The following is a 12,745-nucleotide window of genomic DNA, read 5'->3' as shown; positions in this document are numbered from 1 at the left end:
TGCTCTGTTTGATGGTTTCATAGAATGATTTGGGTTGAAGGGACTTTTAAGGGTCATCCACTTCATGCCCTAACTAGATCAGGTTGCTCAGAGCTCCATCCAACTGACCTTCAATGGTTCCAGAGATGGGTCATCTACCACTTCTCTGGGCAACCTGGGCCTGTGTCTCACCACCCTTGTTGTAAAGAATTCCTTCTTTATCTAAATCTCCCCTCTTCTAGTTTAAAAGGGTTCTTTATTCCCTGTCCTATCAAAACAGGCCCTACAGAAAAGTCAGTCCCCTTCTTTTTAAGTCCCCTTTAAATACTGAAAGGCATAATAAGGTTTCCCCTGCAGCCTTTTCTCTTCCAGACTAAACAATCCCAACTCTCTCAGCCTGTCCTCATAGCAGAGTTGTTCCAGCCCTTGGATCATCTTTGTGGCCTTGTCAACCATGTCTTTAATTACACATTTAAAAGCTTGTTGCATGCATTTGTAGCTTTTCTGTGTCTCACCTGTTCAAATTAAGTGTTCTTTGTCCACCAAGAGAGGAACAAATCTGGCAAACTGAAATAGTGGTTGAAAAAATAGAATCATAAAATCATGGAATGGTTTGGGTTGGAAGGGACCTTAAGGCTCATCCAGTTTCAACCCCCTGCATGGGCAGGGACACCTCCCAGCAGCCCAGGCTGCTCCAAGCCCCATCCAACCTGCCCTTCAACACTGCCAGGGATGGGGCAGATGGTCCCTGCTTCTTCTCAAGTAGAGCAAGCAAACATTCAGCCCAAAAATGCATGAAAGCAAAACGAATATATGATTATGAAGTCAGTGCATGTGAAATTGAAAGTCTGAATTCGAGATTTGAAACCCATGATCTGAGAAATAGCTTGGTGATCTTGTTTAATGCTGAGGGCCTTCTAAGTGTGTGTTATTTTCAGTGCTGTAAAATGCTGCGATAAATGAACGGGGGAATTCTTACCTAGGATTAGGACAGAGTACCCGGAAGGGCACGCAAAGGGCAGTTTTGTCCCGAGTCCTTCTGGGTTCGCTCAAGAGGCGCGGTTCGGGGGGTGTTCTCAACGGTTCCATGGTGTAATGGTTAGCACTCTGGACTCTGAATCCAGCGATCCGAGTTCAAATCTCGGTGGAACCTGAACATTTTTATCCGGGAGCAGCCGTTTTTTAAACTGCCATTCTAATGGAAACTGAGTTTAAGGGAAACCTGCCGCTTTGCACGGCCTTAGGGAGTGCTGTAAACTGTAGGCGCATCGTGCGACCTGGAGACGTATTGAAAGTACAGGAAAAAGAGAACGGTCGTGGTTATTTTTCCCTCTATTTATTATTTATTGCAGCTAGGTTGGTTAGTACTGGGACCAGTACTATTCAATATATTCATCAGTGACCTGGATGAGGAAACAGAGGGAAAGGGACCTGGGGATCCTGGTGGACAGAAGGATGACCATGAGCCAGCAATGTGCCCCTGTGGCAAAGAAGGGCAGTGGCATCCTGGGGTGTATAAGAACAGCTGAGGTTAGTAGGTTGAGAGAGGTTTTTCTCCCCCTCTGCTCTGCCTATCTGGAATATTGTGTCCAGTTCTGGGCTGCTCAGTTCAAGGACAGGGAACTGCTGGAAAGGGTCGAGTGCTGTGTCACAATGACAATGAAGGGAGCAGAACATCTCCTTTATGAGGAAAGGCTGAGGGAGTGAGCTGGGTCTCCTTAGTTTGGAGAAGAGAAAACTGAGGGGTGACCTTAATGTTTACGAATATGTAAATGACAAGCGTCTGGAGGACAGAGACAAGCTCTTCTCAGGGATGTCCAGTGATAGGACAAGGGGCAATGGGTGCAAACTGGAGAATAGGAGGGGGGACAGAACACCAGAACAGTCTTCCCATAGGTTGTAGAGTCTCCTTCTCTGGAGACATTCCAAACCCACCTGGATGTGTTGCTGTGTAACCTACTCTTGGGGATTCTGGTCTGGCAGGGGAGTTGGACTAGATGGAATTGGAATGGACTGCCCAGGGAAGTGGTGGAGGGTCCCTGGATGTGTTCAAGGAAAGGCTGGAGGTAGCACTTAGTGCCGTGGTCTAGGCAATGTGGTGTGAGGTCACAGGCTGGACTTGATGAGCTTAAAGGTCTTTTCCAGCCTTGGTGATTCTGTGAGAAGCGGAATAAAGATGCAATTCAAGTGTCGCTCCATCCCTGGTGGTGCAGCCGGAGGTCCCAGGGTCGGTGCTTCTGGATATTACACGGGCGGGCGGGGGCCAGGGCCACCCCACGGTTCTATGGTGTAATGGTTAGCACTCTGGACTTTGAATCCAGCGATCCGAGTTCAAATCTCGGTAGAACCTGTCGTCCTGGCTTTGCTTTTTCCTCGGCTCCAGCCTTGAAAGGGCTGAGGAGCTGCCCAAGGCTTTGGGGAACAGGGCAGAGTGACCTTCCCAGGGAGAAACCCATCGCGGTGTCACAGCACAGCAGGTGGGAGACTAAAGGGGGGTAAAATCCAGGGAGCTGAGCGCCAAGGTATTCTTGGTTTGTGCTACATCCACAGGATTGGAGGACCTGTCTTATGAGGAGAGGCTGAGAGGGTTGGGTTTGTTCAGCCTTGAGAAGAGTAGGCCTCAGGGAGACCTTATAGCAATGTTCCAGAACGTAAAGGGTGACTACCAGGAAGATGGAGACTCCCTGTTTACAAGGAGCCATATGGACATGACAAGGGGTCACGGGCACAAGTTGCATCTGGGGAGATTCCCATTGGACTCAAGACATAAAATTTTCACCCTCAGGACAAACATTGGAATAGTCTCCCAAGGGAAGTGGTGGATTCCCCGACATTAGACAGGTTTAAGTCTCAGCTTGACAGGGTGCTGAGACACCTCATATAAACTGCAGTGGTACCTAGAAAGGTTGGACCAGATGAGCCTTGAGGTCCCTTCCAACCTGGCATGATTCTATGATTCTATGCTATCCCTGATCTTAAACCTAGCTCTGTATTTGACAAATATCAAATAACACTCTAATTTTTATATAGTTCTTCATTCAGTCGGGTCTTTCATTGTATTTTACTGTTGGTTTATACATATCTTGTCTTTTTTGAGGAGAAAAAAAATCATTCACACTGAGGAAAATCTGATTTTCAGTAGATAAAAGCACAGAATTTGGACATGATTTTTCAGGTGCACCCAGCTACTCAGGTGGAAGACAGGGTACCCTCCTCATAAGTTATTTTCAACAGTAGCAGAGGACACATCTTGGCCCTCCTCAAAGCCTGCCCTTACTAGTCCTTTGCTTACACAAAACATGTCATCTGTGCCAAACAAGATCAGCTCCTCCTGTTCCTCTAGCCAGGAACCCCTCCTTCCTATCCCCTGGAACACATGGGGGCCACCTCCAGGTCTGGTGATTGTTTTGTGGAAGTTAGTCCTAACTGCTCAAGGGAATTTGTAAAAATGTTTGCTAAATTATTTAAAGAAACTTTAGCACAACATATTTTTGAAAAAATATCCCCCTCTTCTGTGTCAGGGCTAATTTGCATCCTTTCCTCCCCCTTGTGCACCAGTGTTGTAGCAGCTGTGTCCAGTTAACTTCAGCACAACTAGTCAACCCCCCTGGATTGGCTGCATCCAGCAACATCCTTCTTCCGAGGTATGAGGCTTTTAAAGCCTTGGAACAATTCAATCTATTATTTTACTACTCTAAACAGCAAATTATCATTTTCCACTGCTATCCAGGAGCTTTCTCCTTCTATTTATCACAGTTGGAAGTGTAGCTAGATTCCAGAGTACTCATAACTAGCTGATACAGTATTAATGTTACAGACTTACTCAATATCCATGCTAAACTCACCATACAAGCACATATGTTAAAATAAAGTGCACTTAAAGAATTAAGGTCTTACATGGAATAAGGCAGAATCAGTACATCATTCAGTATCAAGATTTATTCAGGTCAACTCATGGTCATGCTCTATTTGAATACAAAGCACCAAAATGTAGGTAACTGAACATTGTCCAAATCTATCCCAGTTGAGACTGCTGCACACAGAGACACCCCCTGCCCTCAGGGGCAGCACAGCCCACACCTGCCCATGTCCTTTACCCACATGGACAAACACAAGGTGCTGTGGCTGAGGGAAACCTGGCAGGCAGAGCACAAGTACTTCACGTGCATCCCTCACTGTAGCATCTCAGAGTAAAGTCCTACAGCCCAAGACATCAAGCACTTGATATGCTCAAGTCAGGAACACTCCAAGACAATTTCCAAATTCATTTAGTATTTCCAGTTGCTTTCCCAGAATCCCTCCAAATGAGGCTTTTCTAAAAACCACCCAGAGACATGATTGTCTCAGCACAACATTCAACCGAGAAGTAAAGCACAATGGCTGTGACCACACTGGGGACTCTTCCCATTGCTTAAAAGGCAGCAGCAATGGAAATTTAGTTTCCAAAATTGTCTCAGGGAACTAATAATGCTGTAGTTTCAAAAAGTGTAGCTAGAAACACACTGTCAGCAAGGGCAGACTTCTTAGCTGTAGATTTAAAAGCCAGGATCAAACCTTAGGGGAATATTTCATGATACATGAAGTTGAAACAAGTTTTTCTGAAACATGTTCAAATTTCAGTGAAAGGAGGTGGAGGGGGAAAGACTACTACAGTTAAGGGAAAAAACCCTTTTTCTTTTAAATTGGCACTTTAAAGAAAAGAGCTTTAAAAATGTAAAATCAGTTTTACTCCCAAAAAGACTTATAAAACAAAGGCTGACCAAAAAAATCCCAACAAGCAAGTACCAGTCACTGTAAGACACTAGTTATTATACATTCCACCAGCCACCAAAAGCTGCCCAATTAGATGCCTTTCTCATCTTTAAAAATAAAACTGTGCCAGACAATCTACTAGATTTTAACATTGCTACTATCTCACTAGGTTAAAACACTTGAGCCAATGGCAGAAATGGTGGAAAAGTTCCTTTTTTGCACTGAGCCCCCATCTCCATTACAGGTGCAGTGCAGCACAGGATGGTGCAGGCAGATTTCTTACACCTCCTGATCCATCCCTACCCCAGGGTGTCCCACCAGCTCCTCTTTGCAGCAGCACAATGGCAAAGGAGAACATGAACAGCAGTGCCACCTACACCAGAGCAGCATTTTCTAATTGTAGGAAAAAATCCAGGGAATCCTTTCAGAACAGCAAGGCAGCTCTTGTGTAGGCTAGTGAAGATTTCATCAGGAAAGCAAACCAACAACCTTTCGTACCATTTCACCCAGCATGAGCACACAAAAAGCAGCACACTACACAAGGAGCTGAAGCAATATAATTTAAACATGCCATCAAACTATAAACCATATATACAGAGAAGCATTTGCCTATACAAACAGAACAAGACCACTTTATTACAAGATAATTCTGTTGAAGTTTTTGGAGGAAATCATGAGAAAGGAAATCAAGACCAAAGGAGCTGGATGTTGTTTCTAGAAGTGCTCTGTTCAGAAATGTCATGCAACACCATCTTTCTTTAGCAGACATTTATTAAAGTTTTAGCTATACATCGGTCTTCCCATGATTTCTGGACTCCCTTCCTGTACAGAGGTAGATTTCTGTAGATGTTCTGATATTGCACCACGCAAGTATGTTTTTATTACAAGGAACAATTACAAAGGCTAATTTACGGGTATAATCTCATTCTGTGCCTTTGGGTAGCACAGTAATCAAATTCATTTGCACATGAAAGAAAACATCCCTCGAAGTGAAATGTTTTGTTATTTAGCTGCAATTCTATTAGCAGCTTCTCATTAAGAGAGCTCTCTCTTGTCATCAGGGTAACATATTTAAGTCTGTCTCTCCCCTTTTGAGCCTCTGTTGTTCAGCCAATTCAAGAACTTGCACTGACCTCACTGATGCCTTCATCCTATCCACTGTGTTCAAGTCAAAAGCAGATTTCAAACACAGGTTTTTGCAGCATTAGATCTGACTCACAACAAGCGGTTGTAATATGAAAAATTTTACAAGAAGGATCAAACACTGACTGAAATAATTTACAAAAGCCCATCCACACTTTTAGACTGGAAAATGAAAGCTGAGAGGCTTGGCTAGCTTCAAATAGCCATTCATCATGAACAAATCTGATGCTACTAAGGAAATCTGGAGTAGTTTGGCAGTAGTTTTTTTTTTTGGATGTCCATCACATTCTCAAATAACCCTTTCACAACCCATGAAGTTACAGCAAAGCTTGCATGCAAATACCACTTTAAGATTTCTGTGACATGAAACCTCTTCAGCACACTTAAAAAAAATAAGTGCACCCAAATTCATTATGCCAGTGTATAATCACTTTGATGAGCTCAAAAGCATTGCTAATGTTTTTTTTCAGAGGCACTCCACTGAGTTATTTTTACAGAAGTCTGTCAGCATGGAGATAAATGAAAGAACAATCTGGTATTTTGTGTACAGAAATATGAGAGAATGGAAGTTCTGTTAAGTCTGGCCCAGCAAATCTAGTGAAGCTGTGGTGTGCCGTGCTCAAGTGACAGTGCCTGTTCATGTTTCATTCTCACCAGGAAGCTGGACAGTCTGCAGCACCACCCTTCCTAGCTGCAAGTTTCTAAGAAAACTTAGAAGGAAAGAATATGTTCTGGTTTTGTACCAGCCAACCAACCAATTTGGAACTATTCTTAACGAAGGACTGAATCATAACCATTAGCATTAGTTTCTCAAGTTCAGTTTCTATGAAGGTTCCTGTTCCTCACAAAATATTACATTGGTAAGGAATGGTGACTCCAGTTTGGAACTGAGTCATTCCTGTTACAATCTGGATAGAAGGCATTCATAAATTCATTACACTTCTTGATAAACACACTTGGCCCTGTTAAGGGCTTTTTGTTAACAAGGCAAGTAAATCTCAGGTTACTTCACAACAACAATATTGAAAAATCATGAGGACTGTTTCCCCATGGTGGGAGGGATTGCATACCTAGGAGTAAAGTCATCTCACCTTCTTGGGGGAGCCCATTTTGTGACATGAAGGGAACTCTTCATTTCAGGGAGTAACTTCATCGGGAACCACACTCCCTGCCCCAGCAGAACGTGCTGATGTACCTTGCAAGATCAGTTTTGAGTCAAGCAATCCATCACAGGTCAAGGACAATGGCAGGAACCCGGACTTTCCCAGACTTCTTTTTTTTTTTTTTTTCTTCAAAGCAATAGTTCTTCCCAAGGAACAACCCACATGGAGGAAGCACCTCACTCATACACTCAGCTCGTGCATAGCATCTGCAGTTGCATAGAATGTTCCAGTGCTGAATCTGTACCTAACCTAAGCAAATCTTCTGCAAGTTTGATGTGTTACCATTTAATATCCAGATTGCTGGCTGTTGGATTGACTGCATTGTATTTGGTGTGCAAAGTTTCTTGAACCTTCTTAGAGTCCATGCCTTCCAGCCAGTCCTGGTACATCTTTTGGACGTGGATGTTGGTTTCTGGAAGTCTCACAGGTATTGCAGCATACACTTCTTCCATCTGATGAAGCAGTGCTTTATCTGGTTTTCCATCTTCAGTTTGTGCCTGACCTTTTCCATTTAGGCACCCTTAGGAGACAAAAAAAAAAAAAAAAGCCACAAGGGGAGTTGGACTAGATGGAATTGGAATGGACTGCCCAGGGAAGTGGTGGAGGGTCCCTGGATGTGTTCAAGGAAAGGCTGGAGGTAGCACTTAGTGCCGTGGTCTAGGCAATGTGGTGTGAGGTCACAGGCTGGACTTGATGAGCTTAAAGGTCTTTTCCAGCCTTGGTGATTCTGTGAGAAGCGGAATAAAGATGCAATTCAAGTGTCGCTCCATCCCTGGTGGTGCAGCCGGAGGTCCCAGGGTCGGTGCTTCTGGATATTACACGGGCGGGCGGGGGCCAGGGCCACCCCACGGTTCTATGGTGTAATGGTTAGCACTCTGGACTTTGAATCCAGCGATCCGAGTTCAAATCTCGGTAGAACCTGTCGTCCTGGCTTTGCTTTTTCCTCGGCTCCAGCCTTGAAAGGGCTGAGGAGCTGCCCAAGGCTTTGGGGAACAGGGCAGAGTGACCTTCCCAGGGAGAAACCCATCGCGGTGTCACAGCACAGCAGGTGGGAGACTAAAGGGGGGTAAAATCCAGGGAGCTGAGCGCCAAGGTATTCTTGGTTTGTGCTACATCCACAGGATTGGAGGACCTGTCTTATGAGGAGAGGCTGAGAGGGTTGGGTTTGTTCAGCCTTGAGAAGAGTAGGCCTCAGGGAGACCTTATAGCAATGTTCCAGAACGTAAAGGGTGACTACCAGGAAGATGGAGACTCCCTGTTTACAAGGAGCCATATGGACATGACAAGGGGTCACGGGCACAAGTTGCTCCTGGGGAGATTCCCATTGGACTCAAGACATAAAATTTTCACCCTCAGGACAAACATTGGAATAGTCTCCCAAGGGAAGTGGTGGATTCCCCGACATTAGACAGGTTTAAGTCTCAGCTTGACAGGGTGCTGAGACACCTCATATAAACTGCAGTGGTACCTAGAAAGGTTGGACCAGATGAGCCTTGAGGTCCCTTCCAACCTGGCATGATTCTATGATTCTATGCTATCCCTGATCTTAAACCTAGCTCTGTATTTGACAAATATCAAATAACACTCTAATTTTTATATAGTTCTTCATTCAGTCGGGTCTTTCATTGTATTTTACTGTTGGTTTATACATATCTTGTCTTTTTTGAGGAGAAAAAAAATCATTCACACTGAGGAAAATCTGATTTTCAGTAGATAAAAGCACAGAATTTGGACATGATTTTTCAGGTGCACCCAGCTACTCAGGTGGAAGACAGGGTACCCTCCTCATAAGTTATTTTCAACAGTAGCAGAGGACACATCTTGGCCCTCCTCAAAGCCTGCCCTTACTAGTCCTTTGCTTACACAAAACATGTCATCTGTGCCAAACAAGATCAGCTCCTCCTGTTCCTCTAGCCAGGAACCCCTCCTTCCTATCCCCTGGAACACATGGGGGCCACCTCCAGGTCTGGTGATTGTTTTGTGGAAGTTAGTCCTAACTGCTCAAGGGAATTTGTAAAAATGTTTGCTAAATTATTTAAAGAAACTTTAGCACAACATATTTTTGAAAAAATATCCCCCTCTTCTGTGTCAGGGCTAATTTGCATCCTTTCCTCCCCCTTGTGCACCAGTGTTGTAGCAGCTGTGTCCAGTTAACTTCAGCACAACTAGTCAACCCCCCTGGATTGGCTGCATCCAGCAACATCCTTCTTCCGAGGTATGAGGCTTTTAAAGCCTTGGAACAATTCAATCTATTATTTTACTACTCTAAACAGCAAATTATCATTTTCCACTGCTATCCAGGAGCTTTCTCCTTCTATTTATCACAGTTGGAAGTGTAGCTAGATTCCAGAGTACTCATAACTAGCTGATACAGTATTAATGTTACAGACTTACTCAATATCCATGCTAAACTCACCATACAAGCACATATGTTAAAATAAAGTGCACTTAAAGAATTAAGGTCTTACATGGAATAAGGCAGAATCAGTACATCATTCAGTATCAAGATTTATTCAGGTCAACTCATGGTCATGCTCTATTTGAATACAAAGCACCAAAATGTAGGTAACTGAACATTGTCCAAATCTATCCCAGTTGAGACTGCTGCACACAGAGACACCCCCTGCCCTCAGGGGCAGCACAGCCCACACCTGCCCATGTCCTTTACCCACATGGACAAACACAAGGTGCTGTGGCTGAGGGAAACCTGGCAGGCAGAGCACAAGTACTTCACGTGCATCCCTCACTGTAGCATCTCAGAGTAAAGTCCTACAGCCCAAGACATCAAGCACTTGATATGCTCAAGTCAGGAACACTCCAAGACAATTTCCAAATTCATTTAGTATTTCCAGTTGCTTTCCCAGAATCCCTCCAAATGAGGCTTTTCTAAAAACCACCCAGAGACATGATTGTCTCAGCACAACATTCAACCGAGAAGTAAAGCACAATGGCTGTGACCACACTGGGGACTCTTCCCATTGCTTAAAAGGCAGCAGCAATGGAAATTTAGTTTCCAAAATTGTCTCAGGGAACTAATAATGCTGTAGTTTCAAAAAGTGTAGCTAGAAACACACTGTCAGCAAGGGCAGACTTCTTAGCTGTAGATTTAAAAGCCAGGATCAAACCTTAGGGGAATATTTCATGATACATGAAGTTGAAACAAGTTTTTCTGAAACATGTTCAAATTTCAGTGAAAGGAGGTGGAGGGGGAAAGACTACTACAGTTAAGGGAAAAAACCCTTTTTCTTTTAAATTGGCACTTTAAAGAAAAGAGCTTTAAAAATGTAAAATCAGTTTTACTCCCAAAAAGACTTATAAAACAAAGGCTGACCAAAAAAATCCCAACAAGCAAGTACCAGTCACTGTAAGACACTAGTTATTATACATTCCACCAGCCACCAAAAGCTGCCCAATTAGATGCCTTTCTCATCTTTAAAAATAAAACTGTGCCAGACAATCTACTAGATTTTAACATTGCTACTATCTCACTAGGTTAAAACACTTGAGCCAATGGCAGAAATGGTGGAAAAGTTCCTTTTTTGCACTGAGCCCCCATCTCCATTACAGGTGCAGTGCAGCACAGGATGGTGCAGGCAGATTTCTTACACCTCCTGATCCATCCCTACCCCAGGGTGTCCCACCAGCTCCTCTTTGCAGCAGCACAATGGCAAAGGAGAACATGAACAGCAGTGCCACCTACACCAGAGCAGCATTTTCTAATTGTAGGAAAAAATCCAGGGAATCCTTTCAGAACAGCAAGGCAGCTCTTGTGTAGGCTAGTGAAGATTTCATCAGGAAAGCAAACCAACAACCTTTCGTACCATTTCACCCAGCATGAGCACACAAAAAGCAGCACACTACACAAGGAGCTGAAGCAATATAATTTAAACATGCCATCAAACTATAAACCATATATACAGAGAAGCATTTGCCTATACAAACAGAACAAGACCACTTTATTACAAGATAATTCTGTTGAAGTTTTTGGAGGAAATCATGAGAAAGGAAATCAAGACCAAAGGAGCTGGATGTTGTTTCTAGAAGTGCTCTGTTCAGAAATGTCATGCAACACCATCTTTCTTTAGCAGACATTTATTAAAGTTTTAGCTATACATCGGTCTTCCCATGATTTCTGGACTCCCTTCCTGTACAGAGGTAGATTTCTGTAGATGTTCTGATATTGCACCACGCAAGTATGTTTTTATTACAAGGAACAATTACAAAGGCTAATTTACGGGTATAATCTCATTCTGTGCCTTTGGGTAGCACAGTAATCAAATTCATTTGCACATGAAAGAAAACATCCCTCGAAGTGAAATGTTTTGTTATTTAGCTGCAATTCTATTAGCAGCTTCTCATTAAGAGAGCTCTCTCTTGTCATCAGGGTAACATATTTAAGTCTGTCTCTCCCCTTTTGAGCCTCTGTTGTTCAGCCAATTCAAGAACTTGCACTGACCTCACTGATGCCTTCATCCTATCCACTGTGTTCAAGTCAAAAGCAGATTTCAAACACAGGTTTTTGCAGCATTAGATCTGACTCACAACAAGCGGTTGTAATATGAAAAATTTTACAAGAAGGATCAAACACTGACTGAAATAATTTACAAAAGCCCATCCACACTTTTAGACTGGAAAATGAAAGCTGAGAGGCTTGGCTAGCTTCAAATAGCCATTCATCATGAACAAATCTGATGCTACTAAGGAAATCTGGAGTAGTTTGGCAGTAGTTTTTTTTTTTGGATGTCCATCACATTCTCAAATAACCCTTTCACAACCCATGAAGTTACAGCAAAGCTTGCATGCAAATACCACTTTAAGATTTCTGTGACATGAAACCTCTTCAGCACACTTAAAAAAAATAAGTGCACCCAAATTCATTATGCCAGTGTATAATCACTTTGATGAGCTCAAAAGCATTGCTAATGTTTTTTTTCAGAGGCACTCCACTGAGTTATTTTTACAGAAGTCTGTCAGCATGGAGATAAATGAAAGAACAATCTGGTATTTTGTGTACAGAAATATGAGAGAATGGAAGTTCTGTTAAGTCTGGCCCAGCAAATCTAGTGAAGCTGTGGTGTGCCGTGCTCAAGTGACAGTGCCTGTTCATGTTTCATTCTCACCAGGAAGCTGGACAGTCTGCAGCACCACCCTTCCTAGCTGCAAGTTTCTAAGAAAACTTAGAAGGAAAGAATATGTTCTGGTTTTGTACCAGCCAACCAACCAATTTGGAACTATTCTTAACGAAGGACTGAATCATAACCATTAGCATTAGTTTCTCAAGTTCAGTTTCTATGAAGGTTCCTGTTCCTCACAAAATATTACATTGGTAAGGAATGGTGACTCCAGTTTGGAACTGAGTCATTCCTGTTACAATCTGGATAGAAGGCATTCATAAATTCATTACACTTCTTGATAAACACACTTGGCCCTGTTAAGGGCTTTTTGTTAACAAGGCAAGTAAATCTCAGGTTACTTCACAACAACAATATTGAAAAATCATGAGGACTGTTTCCCCATGGTGGGAGGGATTGCATACCTAGGAGTAAAGTCATCTCACCTTCTTGGGGGAGCCCATTTTGTGACATGAAGGGAACTCTTCATTTCAGGGAGTAACTTCATCGGGAACCACACTCCCTGCCCCAGCAGAACGTGCTGATGTACCTTGCAAGATCAGTTTTGAGTCAAGCAATCCATCACAGGTCAAGGAC

The 12,745-nt window shown here is 43.2% G+C and overlaps 1 protein-coding gene and 3 non-coding genes across 4 annotated transcripts in view; 3 read left to right on the top strand and 1 right to left on the bottom strand.

Moving 5' to 3' along the window:
* The first annotated feature begins 1,060 nt into the window (after positions 1–1,060).
* On the top strand, positions 1,061–1,132 carry TRNAQ-CUG. The gene has a single exon. It is a non-coding gene; the product is annotated as a tRNA-Gln (tRNA).
* Positions 1,133–2,257: 1,125 nt separating this feature from the next.
* Positions 2,258–2,329, top strand: TRNAQ-UUG. The gene has a single exon. It is a non-coding gene; the product is annotated as a tRNA-Gln (tRNA).
* Positions 2,330–7,315: 4,986 nt separating this feature from the next.
* The window catches only part of NARF (nuclear prelamin A recognition factor), an 18,666-nt gene continuing 13,236 nt past the window's right edge, over positions 7,316–12,745 (bottom strand). Inside the window, exon 10 of the mRNA XM_010007189.1 lies at positions 7,316–7,557. Coding sequence (XP_010005491.1) covers positions 7,316–7,557 — 242 coding nt within the window. The remainder of the gene's footprint in view (positions 7,558–12,745) is intronic.
* TRNAQ-UUG lies at positions 7,887–7,958 on the top strand. Its single transcript has one exon. It is a non-coding gene; the product is annotated as a tRNA-Gln (tRNA).

The sequence above is a fragment of the Chaetura pelagica genome, unplaced genomic scaffold, assembly GCF_000747805.2.
Source record: "Chaetura pelagica isolate M959 unplaced genomic scaffold, ChaPel_1.0 scaffold180, whole genome shotgun sequence".
Lineage (NCBI taxonomy): Eukaryota > Metazoa > Chordata > Aves > Apodiformes > Apodidae > Chaetura > Chaetura pelagica.
This window is presented reverse-complemented; position numbering and strand designations above follow the sequence as displayed.